Source organism: Eucalyptus grandis, chromosome 9, assembly GCF_016545825.1.
Source record: "Eucalyptus grandis isolate ANBG69807.140 chromosome 9, ASM1654582v1, whole genome shotgun sequence".
Taxonomy (NCBI): Eukaryota; Viridiplantae; Streptophyta; class Magnoliopsida; order Myrtales; family Myrtaceae; genus Eucalyptus; species Eucalyptus grandis.
In genome coordinates, this window is record NC_052620.1 from 38,106,575 (window position 1) to 38,127,342 (window position 20,768).

At 38.7% G+C, this 20,768-nt stretch overlaps 2 protein-coding genes across 6 annotated transcripts; one reads left to right on the forward strand and one right to left on the reverse strand.

The window, feature by feature from the left end:
* Window positions 1-241: 241 nt before the first annotated feature.
* On the forward strand, window positions 242-4,681 carry LOC104419709 (abscisic acid 8'-hydroxylase 1). Of its 5 annotated transcripts, none has more exons than XM_039301680.1 (9): window positions 242-260; window positions 668-977; window positions 1,429-1,753; window positions 1,901-2,050; window positions 2,900-3,154; window positions 3,408-3,494; window positions 3,600-3,678; window positions 3,752-4,094; window positions 4,369-4,681. In XM_039301680.1, exons 2-9 carry the CDS (start codon window positions 733-735, stop codon window positions 4,460-4,462), a joined length of 1,578 nt encoding a protein of 525 aa, XP_039157614.1. In that variant the 5' UTR covers window positions 242-260; window positions 668-732; the 3' UTR covers window positions 4,463-4,681. The 5 variants fall into 5 exon arrangements, with proteins under 5 accessions (XP_039157614.1, XP_039157615.1, XP_010029756.2 ...); XM_010031456.3 differs by lacking the exon at window positions 242-260 and having other exon boundaries at window positions 351-977; window positions 3,752-3,858; window positions 3,976-4,094; XM_039301679.1 differs by lacking the exon at window positions 242-260 and adding an exon at window positions 360-452.
* Window positions 4,682-4,931: 250 nt separating this feature from the next.
* LOC104419708 (toMV susceptible protein tm-1(GCR26)) lies at window positions 4,932-15,930 on the reverse strand. Its single transcript, XM_010031452.3, has 11 exons — window positions 15,784-15,930; window positions 15,179-15,488; window positions 11,244-11,361; window positions 10,414-11,070; window positions 10,017-10,223; window positions 9,555-9,770; window positions 9,208-9,427; window positions 7,717-7,964; window positions 6,167-6,345; window positions 5,828-6,081; window positions 4,932-5,300 (listed from the first exon to the last, which is right to left on the reverse strand). Exons 1-11 carry the CDS (start codon window positions 15,866-15,868, stop codon window positions 5,149-5,151), a joined length of 2,646 nt encoding a protein of 881 aa, XP_010029754.1. The 5' UTR covers window positions 15,869-15,930; the 3' UTR covers window positions 4,932-5,148.
* Between the last annotated feature and the right edge of the window lie 4,838 nt (window positions 15,931-20,768).

The window sequence follows — 20,768 nt, forward strand, 5'->3', positions numbered from 1 at the left end:
GGAACACGGTGTATCGAGCCAATTATCCTTCCCCAAAGTAACTTGGGGGTGGCTTACGTTGTGACTAGACCTCATGTCACCATTAATCCACTGTAGAGCTTTTTGGCTCATCATGTGCAGTTGTAGTGCCCCAACATACACACAAAGTTGGGGGGAAGAGAGAGAGAGAGAGAGAGAGAGAGAGAGGACATCTCAGCATGCAATCCGCTTCGGCAAAGCATCTCTGGATCACTATGGAGCATTTTTCTGAATTGTCCAAGGTCCACATCAGGATAATAATCAAGAAACTAAAAGTATTTCCGTTTCAGTGCACTATTTTATTGCTTGCAGTGTCACTCATCTCACGTTTTTGTTGACTAGAGTCCCAAAAAGAATGGTTAAAGCATGGCACATGGCCTGTTAACGACGGTTTATATGCCGGTCACTCTCCTCTTACAAGTCTAAAATTGTAGGTTCGGCTTTCTAACAAGAATGAAGAATGAGGACTTGTCTTCTACTTCTATGAATCTTGCCAACTTTTTTTGTCAAGACCTAAGCAAAGATGCCCTTTGCATTTTATAATTCTTGCCGCCCGAAGCATCTTGTCTCTTTTCAAAACCTTTTATTCTCTATCTGTCCACTTATTGAAGATTTCACTGATTGGATTCTCCTTAAATCCCCATTGTAGATCACTTTATGTTATTCATCTGCAAAAGAGTTCCTTTTTGTTAAAGCACAAGTCAGCACAGGACCATGATGATCAGGTCAAAGGAAGAATTGATCTTCTTTGTGAGGAGCTACTATGATGTTCTCTTTGCTGTCCTTGTTTCAGTTGGGTTCATGTTTTACTTCTCAGCAAAAGCCAAGAAAATATCAGGTGAGAGAGACCATATTCCTGGTAGATTGGGAGTACCATTCGTAGGAGAGACCTTCTCTTTTCTCTCAGCCACCAACAGCACTAAGGGATGCTATGAGTTTGTGAGACTCAGGAGACTGTGGTCAGTGATTCTTCTTCTCATTTTGTTCCATTTTTTATTTTCTATATCATCTGTATGAGATGTAGTTTTGACCCCTAACTAGTCTGTATGTTATCATGATCATCCAATTTAGTTCATGTTGATCATTTCGGTTTAAACTTACTCGTTCTGGTATATATATTGATCTCAAATTCAACTACGAGGGATCTTTCGATGAAATCATACCTAATACCATCGAAACTTGCATACTGGTTTACCACTGACGCTGTAGACACAAACCTTCAATGTAAACATGGAGGTTTCTTAATCTCTAAAATGTACATCAACCATGATATGAAGAAGATCATTGGGAAACCAGGAAAATCCACTTTAATTTCGAATCATATGAAGTGGGAATAATACTAACTAATGATTTGATGCCTCCAGGCTCACCGATAACAAATTTACAACCCATTTGTTGGTGAAAGTGCAGGTACGGGAAATGGTTCAAGACGAGGATATTCGGGAAGGTCCATGTGTTTATTCCAACCACGGGGGGCGCGAAAACGGTGTTTGCGAGCGACTTTGCGCAATTCAACAAGGGTTATGTGAAGTCCATGGCTGATGCTGTCGGGAAGAAGAGCTTGCTTTGTGTGCCTCATGAGAGCCACAAAAGGATAAGGCATCTTCTGTCCGATCCTTTCTCGATGCCTTCTTTATCCAAGTTCGTTACCAAGTTTGACAAGATGCTGTGCCAGAGATTGAAGAAGCTAGAAGAGCATGGCAAACGCTTTGTGGTGCTGGATTTCAATATGAAGGTGAACAATGCTCGAACTATATGATTGTTTCAATCCACCAATGGATCTTTGTAACAGATAGAGAATGCAACAAAGAAGACAAGATTCGTTAGTTAAAAAGTTTCCAACGTATTGTCACAACTGGTTCACGTGAATTATGATGAACAGATTGCTTTTGATGCAATGTGCGAAATGCTGATGAGCGTGACGGAGGAATCGATGCTGCAACAGATAGAGAAGGACTGCACGGACGTGTCCAACGCCATGTTGTCCTTCCCGGTCATGATACCGGGCACTCGGTACTACAGGGGAATTAAGGTAACACGTTTTTTGGGCCCTTCATGCATGGTACGACTAGAGTAGGAACTAGGCTGAATCATGAAAGCAATATATGGGACTGTCCAAGATGGTAGATGGACCCAACTAAACAGCAGAGGGTAGACTCTGTCTAGGAAATGAAGTTCGTTCTAGACTTTGAAACTTCTTCATGACCCTAGAAGTTGAGAGGGAAGTCGATTGCTTTCTTTTTTTTTCTTGGCCAGAAGGACATCGTACTTCATTCATTACATTATATCATTAGCATCCTTAAGGAAGAAAACAATTCAAATCCTTCCAAAAAAACAGAGAACAAGAAGAGGGAAGTCAAGTGCACTCCAGTCCCACTTTCTAAACTACATTGACAAATGCCTTTCAGGGGAAAAAAGTCAATAAAATTGGACAGACTGGTCGATGATTTGTTCCCAAACCAATCGGCTGACATTAGCATGTCAACAGGTGTTTTTTCCTCCAAGGTATATATATATATATATATAAAAGAGAGAGAGAGATATAAACTCAAAAGTTAGAAAAGTACCGCATTAAGTTTTTTTTTTGGTCAAAAAGTACCGCATCAAGTTCACTCATCAAGTTTTCTATGTTTAACTTAATCACACTAGACCTCATGATATCACTAAATTCGTTTGTTTTCATGATATTGCCCAGCATGTCTTCTTGGTTAGAAATTTTTCTCTTACTTGGGAATTTTTGAATAATTTCATTTAAACAATTAAAAAATGTTCAATCCAGTTATCATAGCTGGCCATTTGAAACCCGAAATTGCATTTAAAATTGCAATAAAGATACAAAAGTAAAAGAAACTGATAGAATATGGTGAAATGGTTGATGCAGGCAAGAAATAGGCTGATGGAAACATTCAGAGAGATGATAGAGGAGAGAAGAGGAAGAGGGAAGGGAGCTCCTGAGGACTTCCTGCAGTCAATGCTGGACAGAGATTCATTGCCTCCTGAAGAGAAGCTGGATGACTCGGAGATCATGGACAATCTTTTGACCCTGATCATTGCTGGGCAAACCACCACTGCAGCTGCCATGATGTGGAGTGTCAAGTTCCTGGATGAGAACCCAGAAGCTCAGGATAGGCTCAGGGTAAGTTTTGAACGGAATCAAAATGTTGATTTGCAAATCTTTTTCGAACTGACAGCCATATGAACCAAAAATTTCAGTTTGATCAGGATGAGACATTGCATATATAAGTAAATGCCTTCTCTGTAGTCATCCAAAGAAATACTTGCTATGTTACTTATAAGTTTCACTTTTTTACTTGAGAGAGAGAGAGAGAGAGAGACCGACCAGTGTAAACTCGCTGAAACACAAAACTGATATGAAGATGAAATTTCAGGAAGAGCAGTTGGCTATTCTGAGGAAGAAACCTCAAGGGGCTGCCCTCACTCTTGAAGATCTCAACAGCATGTCATACGGCTTAAAGGTGACAATCTCCCTATCGCATGCATGGGTGCAGATTTTGACCTCTTTCCATGGACAATGCGGCATGTGTGATCAAAGCAATGCTGACATTTTAATGAAATTCCAGGTTGCTAAAGAGACGCTTAGAATGTCAAATGTGCTCCTGTGGTACCCTCGGGTGGCAATCACAGACTGTACTATCGAAGGCAAGTCAACGTTATCTTTTGCGGAGAAGCTTTACCTGAAAACTATGTACTAAATCATCCGTGGAACATGCAGGTCACAGTATCAAGAAAGGATGGCATGTGAACGTTGATGCAACTTGCATTCACTATGATCCCAGCATATACAAGGATCCCGTTCAATTTAACCCTTCGAGATTTGATGTAAATATGCCATCTTCACCGCCTTTTGTTTCTCTGTCTTGCAATTTCCTCGATCAGCATGTGACTGATGAGCATTTCAAAGCTCTGACCATTGCTTTACCTGCTACAAATCTTCAGGAAATGCAAAAGCCATACAGTTTCATACCTTTTGGGTCCGGACCAAGAACATGCTTGGGAATGAACATGGCAAAAGTTACCATGTTGGCCTTCTTGCACCGGCTGACAAGTGGATACAGGTATGTCTATCTGCAGCTCCGCTAAGCAATGTTTCCTTCCAAAAGTTCATTGTATAAACTCGTTTCTAAAAGATTCAGCCCATCACAAATCAATCAACAATCACGTAGCCTTCAGTACGATCGATTCTGTCTACCATATCATTCATAGAAGAGATCTTGGCGTTATCGTATAACCCTTTCAAATAGCCAATAAAATAAAACAAAAGAAAATATTTATGAGTATAAGAAGAATCCTCATCTTTATCTCATGAAATTTGATTTCCTCTTGTTACAGCTGGACAGTTGATGACCCAGATACCAGCTTAGAAAAGAAGGCACATATTCCAAGGCTGAGGAGTGGCTGCCCCATAACCTTGAAGGCAATATGATAGAGAAGGAGAAGAAAGATGGCTCAGAAAATCCTAGCGGTGATGTGGTGCAACAAGTGCCTACTCTGTTTTATCAGTAGATAGAACAAGCTGAAGCTCCATATTTGAAAAGACATAAAAAAAACTTGGTGATATTTGTGGGTACAATCAGTGCAACGAGGGCTTTTATGTCAATCAAAAGATCTAATTTCAGTTCCGAGAAGAAATCATAATCAGGCACCCTTAGCCTTTTTCTGCTGGCGCTTGTCAGGAACACCAGCTCACTAGAAGTAAGAACAAAACTGTGCTTGCTTCTTGTGTCAAAAGAGAAGTCCACGAATCATGCTGAAGTGGGAGGAAGTGACAGGACACCAGTCCCGCTAAAAGTGTTTCCTCCATTTTAACAATTTCAAAGAGAAAGAAACTTCAGGAAAGCAGGAAAACATAGAAGCTAAGAGTAATTTTCATTTTCAATCAGAATGGAAGAAAATATAGAATCGCTCACCAGCCTTCAGTTATTAATGATAAATATAAAGTAGCAGTCAGCATACTCATTTTCAAAAAAGTTCCCAATCGTGATAGAGAGGGATATAATTGATTATTCAGCCACAAAAAATTTGACAACTAATTTATTGTTATAGTACTCAGATGTAGATAAGTACAAACTTGTAACTAACATCTTAGTGTACAGAGTGATGCACTGAACCTCACTTCAGGGATATCAATTTGTATTCTTGGACTGTGTTTTTAATTGCTTGCTCAACGGGGAGCCTCTCCATGCTTGATGCACCATAAAACCCATGAACTCCCTCAGTGTTCTTTAGTATGAATTCTGCCTCTTCCGGACCAGATATAGGACCTGCACATTCACAACACAATTCGTTCACTTTTCCAAGATGTCCAGAACTATTGGATGATCAGCGACAACAGAACCACCAATATGACTACTCACCCAAGGTGTAGATCAGAACATAAACTATTTGAGGCAAAATAAGTAAAGTTGGACAGAGTGCTCTAAGGCCGAAGCAAGAACAGCAAATAGCATTTGATGTTTTACAATATATGACAGAAAAAAGGAGCTGAAAAAGAACTCAAGTAAAACAAGTAGAAGAACCAGAAAACTCAAAGGAAGAAGCAAAGACAATGCACAAGGAATTAAGAACGCCTAGAAAAGAGAACTGGCTAATAGCACACATCTCTCCAGTCATGCTGCACAAAAATTACTCTGAGGTGCTGGAATGATTTGGATAATGGTTCAACCACAACAAGTTGGGCATTAGCAGAGTAAAAAAAATGCCACTCATAATCATAATCCAGAGAGATGCAATCAGAGGTGACAAAGGAATATAGTACAGAAACAACATAAAAGATGCTTTCATGATATACCTCCATGGCATAAGACGATAGCATGGGAATTGATCCTATGCGCGGCATTTGCAATAGCTTGTACACGAACTACACTTTCCTCCAATGTGAAAGCAGTCTTTGCACCTATCGAGCCAGAAGTTGTGAGGCCCATATGAGCCACTATAATATCAGCTCCAGCTTTTGCCATTTCTGTAGCTTCATCTTCGTTGAAAGCATAAGGAGTTGTTAATAGACCCTTCTTGTGAGCTTTTGCTATCATCTCAACTTCCAAGCTACAAAGATCAAAGAGAGAAACTGCTCATTAAGCCATAAGGGATCAAGTTGGAGAACTAAGAGATGTTATCTGGGAAAACCTACCCATATCCCATTCCTGTTTCTTCCAGATTCTGTCTGAAATTACCATCAAAAAGCCCCACTGTGGGAAAATTTTGCACCCCAAAAAATCCAATGGACTCAACTTGCTTTAGGAAGTAATCCATTCGACGAAAAGGGTCAGTTCCACATACTCCAGCAAGAACAGGTACAGCCTTCACAACCTGCGTAAATATAGACTCGATATATGATGGCACCTATTTTGAGAATGTAATGAAAAACTAAATTTAAAGGTTAAGCATCCATTAATTCATTTGAGCATGTTATGTGGAAGAAAAGCAAATATAACCATGGAAGAACATCTTTTCTGATATTAATAGATGTAAAAGGGGATAAATTAGACATATTCAGATGGCACAGGCGTGGATAGATATCAAATAAGCAAAATTTTGAAAATTCCCCCCAAGTATGGCAGTCATATCTAGCACCATCCTAGGTTGTGGCTTCCCAAGGAAACTCTGTGAGCATGTGAAGGTGTTTTCCTAACCAATCCACCTGGACAGATTTCAGTCATCCATTATAATCTTTCCAAATATCCCTGTAACTGAACAAAAATACCCATAGTGAGATAAGAAGAGTCCACCTTTTCCACTTTGCCTACCAGTGCTGCCAAGGTTCTCTAACACCTTATTTAGATTTGCACTCCCCCTTTCTTGCTCAGTGTCTTAGATGAGATATTATACAAGCTGTCAACAGGAGGAACAACAACAGCCACCAAGCTTATCCCACTAAGTGTGGTCGACTTGGTAGATCCTCTTGCGCTGTTGAACTCCACTTCACATTGAGTTTATAGAAAGATCCAGATACTACAGTCACATTTTCATCATAATCTCTTGTCACATTTTTTAAAGATCATCCCATCCCTTTTCATGTGCATCTCAATGAGAGAGTCATATATTCTCACCATAACATCCAATGGCTATTGTTACACATCAACAAACCACCGCAAACAGTTTCATATTGTTCTCCATTGCAAATCCACCAATTAGACACCTAGCTTGCATCCTATCTTTTCACTAAGTGAGGCCATACACAACGAAAAATTTTCATCTCCCCCGCTCATTTTCTACGTATATTGGTGCTTAACCATCCAACCTCATGCGCAATGCATCCTCATCCCATTGCCATCTTACACAAGGCATTCTATGATCGAACAAGACAATAGATGCGCTTATCTACTTCATTCAATATGATTTCGTTTTCCAGTGAGATCTTCATCAATTTCTCCATTCTTTTGCAAGATAGGGTGAAAAAATGGAATTGTCCATTCTTTCTACCACATACCTATCGTATTTTTTTCTGTTTAGCGATGTGAATACAAGAAAGGTTACGGTAAAAGAATATACCGGATCCCATATCTTAATTGCATTCTCCAATAAACTTTTTTTTTTCCTTTGAAGATATCTTCAAGGTTAGTGCGGTTTTAGAAGGCAACCATAGAAAAGTGAAAAACTTACATGGCACTAAAGTATGCTCATTCAAAATTTGACAACAAATGATTCTATTTTATCAATGGCACTGGAAAGAAGACTTACAGGCAGCACTTCATTAGCCATATCTAGCACAACCGCATTGGCATCAGCATAAGGCAACAACCCTGCCAAAGAACCTCTTCCTGCCATGCGAAAGCGTCCAGAGTTGTACAAAACTATCAGATCAACACCACCTGCTTCTTCAAATTTCGCAGAGATGCCTGTCCCTGCACCAGCCCCTATTATTGGAATCCCTCTATTTATTTGATCTTGCAGCTGGTGCAATATAGCTTGTGTTCTTTTCAAAGTTTCTGCAATCAATTGCTTACATAAGTATCACTGCCATTGAACAACATAGAATCTACTTAAACAGTTAGATATCATACTTTGAGATTAGGACCACATGCAGTTCCTAGTTGTGTAGGCAAAGCAGGAAGAAGATGAGAGATGCTTAGTAATATATTGTTGCCTTGCAGCCACAATAAATAAGTATAAGAACAGAAATAAAAGCCCACAGAGGATGGGGATAGCTATGGTAATAATTGCTAGCCAAATAACCGTTGTAATTTAAGTCTGATCGCAAGTGATCGTAGCGGAATTCTAACTATCAGAATCACGCAATATGCGGCCATATATTCTCTTTACAGAAGAACGTAAATAACACAATACATCAGAAGTTTTTACGTGGAAAATCCCAAATGGGAACAACCAGAGGAAGCTGCTCCAAGAACTACTCTACTATAATCAAAGGATTACGGTTAACACTCTTTACAGTGTTTCTCTCACAATAAATCCTCACAATTGTCACAAAACACATTCTCACTTGATGAACTCTCAAGATCTCTCGTGTGTACACACATTATTGAAGATTCTTGTGATCTTTTTCCAGTATTTTCTAGTGCACAAAGAAACCTCCACTCAAGCCCTTCTGTTTATAGTGGTAGACCTCCACCCAAGTAGGAATCCTCCCTAATTGATTGATAATCACCTCCCAATTAGAAATCTCCCCAATTGACTGCAATTCCTCTATTTGGGCCATCATCAGAATTGATTTCATCCTGGTATTCTTCCTAACTGAGACTCCTTATTTAGATTTCATCCTTTTCAGCGTCCCACCATAATAGGACTCCTTCCCATTAGGCATTCTTGATGAGCAATTATCAGGATATATCAAATCGACTCCCGAACATGTTGGGCTGCTTCCAACAATAACATATAGAATCACCATATTTTACATGCCTACATGACTGTTTGGAAGATGAGAAACTCTGCCCCAACTGTTCCATCTTTTCAAATGAACGTGATGTATTGACAAATAAGCTACGTCAACCAAATCCGCAATTGAAATCTGGAACACCACACAAAGGCTGTTACAAACCTCAAGCAAGCATTCTCTCTGTTTTATGCAATCTTTTTTGCACTTCTCAACTTTCACTACTCACTAGATCTACCAGTAAGCCAAATAATACACCTAAAACAACTTCCAGAAACACATGAAGGTTAATCTAGTCATGCCCCTCATCTGACAGAACAGTAAAGTGATCAAATTTTCACCTGGATGTGCATCTGGGAAATCACTTGGAGAGTAAATAGCAGCCTTGAAGCTTGAATAACCCATCGTCGATACTGCTCCCACATTGGAATCTTCAATAGATACAGCTACAGAAGTTTGAGGACTGAATTCTTTACCACTGTTCTTATCAATCTCCAAGAAGGAATCAACAATTGCATTTGCAAACTCCACATCATTGATATGGTAAGGATACACTTTGATCTGTGTTAAATAACAATGGGGTACTATAAAGTCAATTCGATTATAGATACACTGTACCTTTGGAGTGGGAGAGCAAATACAACTGCATCAAATTTCAATTGATCATGTTTGGTAAGCAACCAAATACCTTTCTGTCATTGTTTGTGTTAATAAGTTTCTGTAGTTCGTTTAAAAGAGCAGCAGTAGCATCAGGGTCATGAAATGGCTTTCCTGGTGCATCCAGAGCAGAAACACCCTTCTCCGGAAGACAAACACAAACTTTTGATGATGATTTGTTCAATTTGTCCGCTATGAAATCAGCAAATTTCTTGTTCTCCTCAACTGTAGTCCGCATAAGTGAAACCTGCCAAATTTCATTTTTTTATGAGATCTTGCTTGTACTCTGGTTATAGGAAGAGGCATCTCATCTTGTCTGTTGTGATTTGAATGAACAGAAAGGTCCATCTTCCTCATAAAATAATCACATAACATTGTGTTGAAAAATGAAGTACAAACTAAGGCATCAGGAAAAGAAGAAAAAAACACTGATGAGCAGAATAACATGATGCCAGCTACTAATGAAGGGGAAAAAAGATTCAAGTCTCATCACCTGTTTATTATGTTCATGGATCTTTCTTTGCTGAAAAGTAGAAGGTATGGTATCTCTAGCTCCAAAATTCACCATGTCTAGAGCGCCCACACTGAGGACTAGAGGAACCTTCTTTTCTATAATAACATCAAAACGGGAACTGTCACAAGCCATAACACCTCCGACAATATGATCAGCAACCTCAGTTGTCGTGATGTCCAAAACACCCTGAACAACAAAAAAGTGGAGCTAAAAATAAGATTTAGTCCATACCAACGCACTCATTGGAACCAATAGTCTTTTCTCCCCTTAGCATAACTATGTGTCCCGTTGTTTCTTCTTTTAAAAACAGGACGTTAACTAGTTAAATTAACAACATTCAAAGACTACATGCCGGAAAGTTGCAATCAGAACATACCTGTATGAATCCTTCTCTAACCAAAGACTCCATAGCCCTGCCTCCGACGCCTGTGGCATGGAAAACCAAGGTCTCGTAATCATTCTTACTTAACCTCTCCACCACAGCATTCACGCACGGAGTCGTAACCCCAAACATAGTAATACCCACAGTTGACTTCGCATCCGCCTTATTTTTCTCCCTGCACCTATCGATCCGCCCGATCACCATTCCAGCAAAAGCAGCCGCAGCATTGGAAAACACCATCCTACTCACGCTATTGATCCCACACACATCCACTACAGAAGGAAACAGCACCATATCCGTCGATCCAATGTAAGGCTCCGTTCGTCCACTAGCCACGGTCGACACAATTACCTTGGGCAAACCCAGTGGAAGAGCTCTAAATGCTGCTGATATCAGAGAGGTACCTCCGCTTCCTCCGAGTCCGATAGCTCCAGCTAGAATCCGATCCTCGCTGGCTCTTTTCAGGTAAATCTCCAGCGCTTTGCTCATTAACGAGACCGCCTCGCCTCTGTCGTCCGGAAGTTTCTGCGGCTCTTGGTCACTGAATTCGAAGTACTGAGAGAGCAGCTCCTTTCGAGAGGTGAACATCAGGCCTTCGACACTTCGAATCTCATCCGGACCGGCCGATACATCGACAACGACTACTTCTACCTGTCATTTGACACAATCGCAATACTCAAAAGCCGGAATCAAACGCCGCAGGCTATTCGCAACGGAGTGCAGAAGCATTATCATCTCAAAGGAAGATATCTACGTTTCGCCGGATCGAGTCCTCTCTGAACAATGCGAACGCCGTTCGGATTCAAGCGGGGAAGCGAACGTACCGGAGAGCGAGAGCCGGCGGCGAAGGCGGCGACGTGCGATTTGACGGAGGCGGCGAGGAAGCGGAGCTCGTCGAGCTTCGTGTCGGCCGTCCCGATGCAGAAGACTCGCGGTGGAGCCGCCGCCATTCCCTCCGCTGTATCTTGCCGCGACGGAGCCGGCGATCGGAGCGAGCTGGAGTTTGGCCGGGGAGCGAGGAGGGATGCGAAGAAGGAAGCGGTTGTTGGCGATGGGTCGGTGGTTGACTGCGCTGCGGCGGAAGCGGTTGGCTGAAGAAATGGTGAAGACAGGAGAGTGAAATCATGAGTAGGAATATAGAGGGGGACGATCGACCTTACACTTTTTCCATGCATTTTTTTGTAATTTTCCTTTTACTTTAGCTTCAAATCCATTAGAAAAATATTCATGTCATGAAAAATAACTTTAAAAAATATTTTTTAAATGTTTCAGTATTTGACTTACATTAAAAAAAAAAAAGGGATATGTTCAGTAGAAGTCCTAAAACTTACAAAAAGTGCTGATTGAGTCCTAAAACTTACAAATGTCAAGTTGGTTCAATTGAGTCATAAAGTTAACACCGTCAAGAAAGTTAACGGAAATTGCTGACGATGCGGCGACGTCATATTTTAAATGAATTTTTATTTTATATATGGCTTTTTAAAATTATTTTTTATTCAAAATCTTTAAAAATTAGATAAAAAACTAAAAAAAGCTAAATTTATTTTAAAAATAAAACTATTAAAAAAAAGGCTGCCGGTGGAGCTTCCGCCGCCGTCCATCGCCGGAGGGGCCGACGACGGCCGCCGGACGAGCCGGTGACGGTCACGGCCCCCGGGCGGGTGGCGGTCTTCGCCCGGGGCGGGCAATGGTCGCCGGCCCCGCGAGGCCTCGCCGGCCCTCGCCTGGGTCGGCGATGCTCGCCCAAATCTAGGTGCCAAGCAACCGAACCTCATGGTCCTCCTCCTCCTCGGCCTCGCCATTCTTGTCGTCGTCGGTGGCGAGGGCGGCGTCGTCCTCGTCGGCGAAGCCGGTGGAGCGGGTGACGGCCTCGAGCTCCTCCTCGTCCTCCTTGTTGGCCGGCTCGTCAAGTTGCGGCTGCTCCTCCCCCTCGGACCCGGTCCGACAGGCCTCGTTGGACGACGCCTACTCACCCAAATCCGGGCGAGCATCGCCAACCCCAAAGCCGATGGTCGCCGGCCCCCGCGAGGCCTTGCCGCCCTCGTGGGGGCGGCGTGCCCAGATCGGGCGTCCTCGCCCGACTTGGCGGGGTGGCCCCTCACCTAGGGCTGATGAGACCTCGCCCGGGAGGGTCGGCCACCCCGCCCAAGGCCGGCGACCATCGTCGTCCCCTCCGGCGGCCATCGTCGGCCCCTCTCGGCAATGGGCGGTGGCGGAAGGTCCACCGGCAGCCTTTTTTTTTTTTAATAGTTTTGTTTTTTTAAATAAATTTAGCTTTTTCTTTTTAATTTTTATCTTATTTTTAAAGATTTTGAATAAAAATTAATTTAAAAAGCCATATATAATAAAAAAATTCATTTAAAATATTATGTCACGCCACGTCAAGAATTCCGTTAACTTTCTTGACGGTGTTAACTTTAGGACTTAATTGAACCAACTTGACAAATTTTAGGACTTGATTACACTTTTTGTAAGTTTTAGGACTCAATTGCACTTTCTTGACAAGTTTTAGGATTTCTGCTGAACATATCCCTAAAAAAAAAAAAAAGAGTCCGAATAACATTTTTTCGTGAATAAAAAAATACCTTTAAAAATGGGGCAAATATTTTCTACCTTTCGAAAAACGGAAAACATCTTCCATTCCCATTCATTCCAAGCACTCTTTTCACCAAACATCTTTGTCTTTTTTTATTTTTATAAAAGCGAGTTTTTAATTTTTTTAATTTTTTCATTTTCTTTCTTTTATTTTTCTTCTTCCTTGACCAGTAATCGACCATGGCAGTAGCCGCCGATCATTCACAAATGAGCTCAAGCCTCACCGGCTTCCGTTAAAGCTCGAGGTCAGCTACCCCACCCAATTTATTGGCCTCAAGTGAGCTCCACCTCACTTGAAGAAGGAAAAACAAGAAAACAAAGAAAGAAAAATAGTTTTAAAAAATAATTAAAAAAATTGAATTTTTGGTTAAATTTTCCCCCTAGAAAAAGTAAACAAGAAACCAAAGGGAAGAATATATATTCATTTTTAAGTTTCAGTCAAATACTAGAAAATATTATCATTTTCATAGAAAATGACTTCTTTGAAAAATATTTTTCAAAAACGTCATATTTTTGTAAAACGAGCATAGCCTTAAAAAGTAAACGAGCAGAAAGGGATGGAAAAAGCACAAGCCTTAATTGCATTTACATATAAAGTTTCTTTTTTGTTTTCAAAAGTATAAAAAAATTATATTCTATATTACTACCATTTAGATAACCATCTTAAAAAATTGTTTTTCAATATCAAATAATGCAATTCTGATTTATGTATAATTTTAAGTTGATGGAAGAAATCACTACGGATCTTTTCTATTAAAGAACTCGAGGAATGTGCTTGTTTACACTTAAGCAAAGTGACAAAGTATTTTCTTAATTTCCTGCCAAAATTTCAAATATTATTCAAATCCCTAAAATGTATGAAGATATTACATGCGAATACGGATGTTAACATCAGTATATTATGAAAGTCTGAGGTTCTTATATTCAAGACAATAAACAAAGTGTATCCATCGTAATATTTAAATCCAATAAAGAGAAAATGATAAAAGTTTTATCTAAATGTGTCATAAATTTCTTTCTTGTAGGTTCTTTTGATATATCTATGAAGGATGAAATAATAAATTCAACGGTAGTCACCCGTTGTTACAATCAATATCGATTCCTCTTCTAACATGCTACAAGAGATATTAGCGTCATAGAGATTACTGCTCGTCTATAGGCAACTAAAGTTTTCTTACGTCCAATTCATAGTTATAGTATTGCTCAGAATTTGCTGATTATGCTATTTCTAACTAATCGATATTTATCTTAGTTATACAACCTCCGAATTTAGAATACCAATAAACTGAAAACAAGGTAAATGAAGTTAAAAAGCTACTCTAAATCTAATATGTGTTATTTTCATTCCAAAATGAAAACGAGGACGCTTGGAAAACTAAAAGAACAGCCTCTCCTGTAACTTTGTTGAAACATAAAGCACTTTTATTACATTTTATTAGTTAGATATTTAAGTAAATATAGAATACCATGATGGTGCGAAAAAGAATAGTACACAAGCGACTTTATACGATGTCGATTTGAGAGAGTAAATAATCACAATCCTCGTTGCAAAGGCGAATGAAACCCTCCTGTAAATTTTTCTATACGCTGGCGGTGTATGGCCAAATATTCCTAAATATTTAGTGATTTTCACTTAGCAAGCGCACATTCAAGGAAATTGAAAACTGCTCTTGTTTTTTTCTCCATGGAAAAAAGAATGGTACATATAAATGCTTAGTGAATGAGCAGATCCATCACTCAAGCTCCATTATGAGAGTAGAGACCTAAATTGGACACAATGGACCAGAAGATACAACGCGACCAGCTCAATTAGTCAAATTTCGTAGGTCGATAGATGTGATTGAGATAGACATGAAGTACTAATTTCATCTCGTATGCCGTTGACTCGAAGCAATTTATATATTATCCGACTAATTAGCTGGAGCATAGCTGAACTGCAAACATGATGCACCCTATCTTCATTTCATTATTTTATAATTTATTCTTTTTTTTTTAAATAAGATTTGAGGATCATCTGAAACTAAATTTAATTGGATTCCAACTGTATGATCACAAGGAAGAAAAGCACACGTTGCTGAGAAAGTTAGAATAACGTGGTCAATGACTCTTATCCCAGATCTACCAAATCTAAATCTGGACAGATTCCCTAATGCAGATGGGATGTCACATGATGGAGCAAGACGGTTCGGGCTCTTCCCATCTCGGTGCGTAGACGACCGCCGTTTGCCAGCAAATCGGGCAATCGCAGGGCGGGTGGATATGGGTCGCCTTCGCCTCGGGCTTCTTCTCCTCAGGCTTCTTCTCTTCTTGCTTCTTCTGCCCGTCTTGCTTAGGCGGCGGAGGAGGAGGCCCGATGCTCACGACCTCGGCATATTTGCCGGCTTTTCTCGCCTGATGTATGACATCGTAAGGGTCCACGTCCCCTGTCACCGTCAACGTTTCCTTCGAGGAGTCCACTTCGATTTTATCTACCCCTGCATTCACAAATTAGCAATCCATTTAACCATCAATCATAATCTAGACCAAATTTGCCAGGTGAAATCGCAATTAGAGACTCAAGATTCAGTTCCTTCGCGTTTCGGGAGAATAGTACCATATAATGACGTGGAGATGGGATGCGAAAATAAACGGGAAAAGCGAGCATTATCGACTTTAACATACATTCGAATTCCAAAGGGCATTAAAAGAGAAACAGTTCTGCAGTTAAATAAGCAGACAAAAAGAAATTAAAGCAAGAAGGTGCATGGGATGGGGAGCTTGTAACTTAACCTTCTAATGCAGACACTGATTTGAGGAGCTTCTTCTTGCATTTCTCGCAAGGGATACTAACTTTCAGGACCGTCTTCTTCACCATAATAGAGGAACTGATACGATGTTCTCTCTCTCTTCGATTACAATCTTAGAGCTGTCAAACTTGGCATCAGCTGGGGATGGTTTTAAGGAGAGAACCTGAAGACGGACTTTAGGGTTTGGGGATCTAAATTCAGAGTGGTTCAACTCCCTTGTCATTTAGTCATAGAATTGCAATCTTTTTATAACCTTATTTTGGCAAATCTTATATGTCAATGAACCCCCCAACCAAAAAAAAAAAAAAAAAACAAAACAAAACAAAGCCTTGGGACTCCAACCCCCTCATCCTCACACCATATTGACACCTTCCCCAGTGTTGCGAAGTTGGATTTTTGTGCTTGGGTCCATTGCGAGCTTGGTCAACCACCATACGAATTCACCACCTGTTGAACTGGATTTGAGTTCTAAGGAGTAATACTGCTTCATACATAAAGTTCACGAAGACCCGGGTAAAGAATCTTATTTGACCTATGGCCATTAATCATCTGTGCATCGATTGCTCATTGGTCACAACCCATGATCAAAGACGATGGATGATTCTAGACCGTATGCGATTTTATATGCTAAATAGGGTGGATAGAATTTCTTAAGTGGGGGGTCGGTGTTAGTGCTTTCACCCGCATAAAGATATGGAAGTTGCACCAACCCTAGCAAATAGGGAATGAATATCAACATGTTCAGATATGAGGAAATCGACATATTCTGTCTCTAAGTTTTCATATTTATATGTGTCAAAGCACACCTAAATTAGTTATCATGATGGCTGCTTTGTATAAGTTCGAATGCCAACCATTGGCTCCTTAAAGTCAACCAACACCTACCTATGAGATGATCAATGGTCACTAGAGCATCTGAAAAGACTCCTTGGATAACTCCATGAAGAAAATCGGATGTTTAATTGCATACGGATCTTCAGTTTGTTAGATAGGTGGTTGTAAATTGCAATCACGCCCCCTGTTTGGTTGGGCAAAGAAGTATTTTATGCATCATCTGCATGATTGACATAGTATAATACACAAAGTCCGTGAGATATAATCTCAACTAATCTTACGTATGAATTTTACAAATTCTTTTTTGGTCGGATTCCCCCTTCACGTGGGCACATGATGATCTAAAGGCATAAAATGTATTTTCTTTTTCTTTTTCTTTTTCTTTTTTTTTTTAACTGGATTCTCCTCGTTCGGTTGTAGGCCCATTAGCGAAACTTAAATACTTAATAAGAATTTTTCTCCAAATGAGTAAAAGTTTTGAGGTGATTAAAAATTTGTAAGATATATATAATTTTCTGAATTTTGAGTTATTTAATATTATAAAAATTCTCCTTTTTAAACTAAGATTGAAGAAAATTTAAAAGCCAAATAAACACTCTAATAAAAGTTTGGAAGGCAGAATTATTTTTTGCCCACAACATAATGGTGGGAGTAATTAAAAACTTATAAGAGTTGATAAGTAAGGAAATGAAAGTGGCAACTGATTAGTGAGGTTAGTAAAATTAAGAAAAAAAGTAAATCATGATATGCAACCCAATTGAGATTTGTAGGTCACACTAGTAAAGGCAAATAATCTTAATGAGTAACTCAAATAAAAGGAAATAATACAAAAGCAGTTCCCATGGTAATCGGAGAAAAGTTGGCAATCACTCTAGTTGAGGTTGGTAATACCGAAGAAGAGTTTTTTATCGTCATAATATTTAAAAAGAGTTAGTAAATTTAAAAAGTTGGCAAGTAAGGTTAAAAGTAATAGCTAAAAAGACTTAGTAAATTAATAGAAACAAATAACAGTGGGGTATAAGTAACTTAAAAGAGATTTGGTAACCCAAAACAAGTTGGTAATTAATGGTATAAAATTTTTCACTTAAACAATTATTGGTAATTTCATCTATTATATGATAAATTTAATACTTTTGTAAGAAAGGTGAATTTAAATTTGTAGATTATAAGAAAAATATTATTCTTTTATCCAAAATAAGAGAAGTTGATTATATGGGAAAAAAAAAATCAAATGGACGTCAATTTTTTATTCAATAAGAGGTGGTATCACAAAATTTGTTGGTAACTTATCCTCATAAAAGTTAGTAATCACTCTCATTAAGGTTAGTAATTTACCCAAAAAGTTGGTAAATGTAACGCTTGGTAGGTAATACAAATAAAAATTGTTGAATTTAAAAATAAAACAAATAAATGTCGTTAAGCAAGTTAAATAAGACTTAACCAAAACTAGTTGGTGACCTTATGAGAGAAAAATTGATAAGTTAAAAAAAAATCAATAAGGTTTGCTAAATTCATGTAAGACTTTAGGCTTTACTTGTTTTGTAGAAAATGAGTAATTTACAGACCACCACTGCAGCTGCCATGATGGATTGTCAAGTTCCTGAATGTGAACCCAAATGCTCAGGATAAGCACAGGGTGAGTTTTGAACTGAATCAAATGTGTTGATTTGCAAATCTTTTTAGACCGTAAACCGAACCAAATTGAAGACATTATTAGATAGCCTAAATAAACCAAGCATTTTAGTTGGATCCGAAGGAGACGTCGCAAATATAAAGTGAATGCGTTCTATAAGTGTCACGCCCTAAAAAGTACAAGAAATGGGAATAACATAGACCTCCTTCCACACGAAAAACATAGCATCAAACATGACCAATAACATGATATCAACATATTTATCCCCAAGGATATACACAACTTCCTCATGCCATACCCAAAAATAAAATTCTCAAAAGTTTCTCAAGAAAATTATCCAAAAAGTCTTAAGTCTATTGCACTTTTGTCAATCCAATCATAAATATTTTCACTTTTTGCCAATTAAGTTTATTAAGCCAATTTTGGTCGAAAAATGCTGACATGGACGTTGGCGATACCATGTAGGACCGCAAGCGCTGACGTAGACAAATTTTAATAATACTTTAATATTTTTTATTTTTTATTTTAAATAATTTATTTATTTTATTTTTGACTTTTTTTTTCTTTTACTTTTATCGATGGCCGACCACAAGCCATGGCTAGCCGGCTGGCCTTGCTCGCCATAGGCAAGGCCTGATCGAGGCTAGCCCTCGCCTAAGCCAAGGTAGCCTCACTGAGCATCAATCAGGCCTAAGGCTCCCCTCACCAAATCTAGCGTGGGTAAGGCTAACCCTTGCCTAGCTACGCTTGAGCACAGGCTCCCCTCACTAGGGTTCACCCTCACCCAATCGCGCCGCACTTATGGTGAGTGAGGCATCTAGCTAGCCGTGGCCGGTGGCCAACCTTCTCCTAGCCAGTCGCCTATGGGTAATGGCCAGCCACTAGCAAAAGGAAAAGAAAAAGGCCAAAAAAAAAAGAAGAAAAAATCAAAATTTAATAAAAAATTTAAAAATTAAATTATTAAAATTTGTCAATGTTAGCGCCGACATTCCTATGTGACATAGCCGGCATCCACATTAGTATTTTCTGGCCAAAATTGGCCAAATAGACTCAATTGGTAAGAAATGAAAAAGTTTATGATTGAATTAGCAAAATTAAAAAGTTTAGAACTGAATGGGTAAAAGTACAATAGGTTTAGGATTTTTTGGACAATTTTCCCAAAGTTTCCCACCTATAATGCTCTTACCCTACTTGCCATAAGGGTACGAATGATGCCATTTTGTTCCAAAAATAAATTTCTATTCACCAGACGAGTTTCTGAGTAAAAATACACATTTGATAACCTTACAAAATGTATGTTCCTAGAATAGAAAGTCGTTTGATAACGATACAAAATTTCTCCCTCCTAAGTGGTGGTGGGAGGCAGCCAGTAGGTAGTAGGCGACTGGTGACTAGAAATGGGTGACGACAGCGGTTAGTGACAAAAGTGAACGATGAAAGAGTTTTCATTTCTCAATTCTTGTTCCAAAAATAGAAAAAAAAACTAAAAATTTTAACTTCTAATTTATGTTCCAAATCTATTTCTAGAATATAAATCTGTTTTAGAAATAGAAAACTGAGATTGCGTTATCAAATAGATTTCTATTCCAAATCTATTCCAAGGAATAGAAAAATAGAGAAATAGAGAAACAAATTGGTTATCATATGCAGCCTAATTGAGAGACCTATAAACAAGAAAAACCAGTGGAACGAATAATTAGAGTCTGTGAGTAATACATATCTTTTAAGTAGATTGAACAATCACTATGCATGTATACAAAGTAATACAAAAACTTCATAACTCAAACTCATAATATAAATAACATATCGAATCATAAATAAGTTGTTTCTCATTAAAAGGGCTTTATACTAATGAGAAAACACATTTAAACCATCATCACGATTCAAATATCATTGGTCAAGTCCATTGATTAATTTTTATCAAAAACCATGTCAACATTCCATCTATTGCTCGATATATTATCATAGTCACGACACAATGCCTAGAGACAAGGCTAAAAGAATATCATAAACTTAGTATGCATACCTACAAACTTTTCAATAGGTTCATAGTCCAAATTCACATCTTATTATACCATAAATTCAATCCATAATTAATCTCATAACTCATAATATATTTCACAAATCAATCATATAACCTTTCATAATCCGGTCCATTCAATAAAAATATTTTTTGTAAAGCGTTTCTCATCATTTCATAAACCAAATTCACAAATCGTTGTGTATAACTTTTGGAAACGTCTTTCATAGAAAGTTTCTCAAAATGTTTTTCATAAAATGTTTTGCAAACTGTTCACAACAATTGACTCAAGCTATGTTCAAAATATACTTTGCCATTTCCAATAGACAAAATGGTAGTAAATGCTCAATCTAATTTTGTGCATCCAGTATGTCCTAAGCACCACTTTTATTTCTTTTCAAAGGAATATCAAATCTTGTAATGCTTCTTTAATCCCTAATATATCATCCTATCATTGTCAAAACATAGGTTTTACAAAACC

Coding starts and splice junctions, on each gene's coding strand:
- LOC104419708 (XM_010031452.3), bottom strand. CDS start 15,868: ATGGTGAAGAAGACGGTCCTGAAAGTTAGTATCCCTTGCGAGAAATGC. Junction 11,362..15,178: donor CCGTCTTGCTCCATCATGTG/ACATCCCATCTG, acceptor GGGAATGGCGGC/GGCTCCACCGCGAGTCTTCT. Junction 6,346..7,716: donor TGGCTAATGAAGTGCTGCCT/GTAAGTCTTCTT, acceptor ATATTTACGCAG/GTTGTGAAGGCTGTACCTGT.
- LOC104419709 (XM_039301680.1), top strand. CDS start 733: ATGATGATCAGGTCAAAGGAAGAATTGATCTTCTTTGTGAGGAGCTAC. Junction 3,155..3,407: donor AAGCTCAGGATAGGCTCAGG/GTAAGTTTTGAA, acceptor ATGAAATTTCAG/GAAGAGCAGTTGGCTATTCT. Junction 4,095..4,368: donor CGGCTGACAAGTGGATACAG/GTATGTCTATCT, acceptor CTCTTGTTACAG/CTGGACAGTTGATGACCCAG.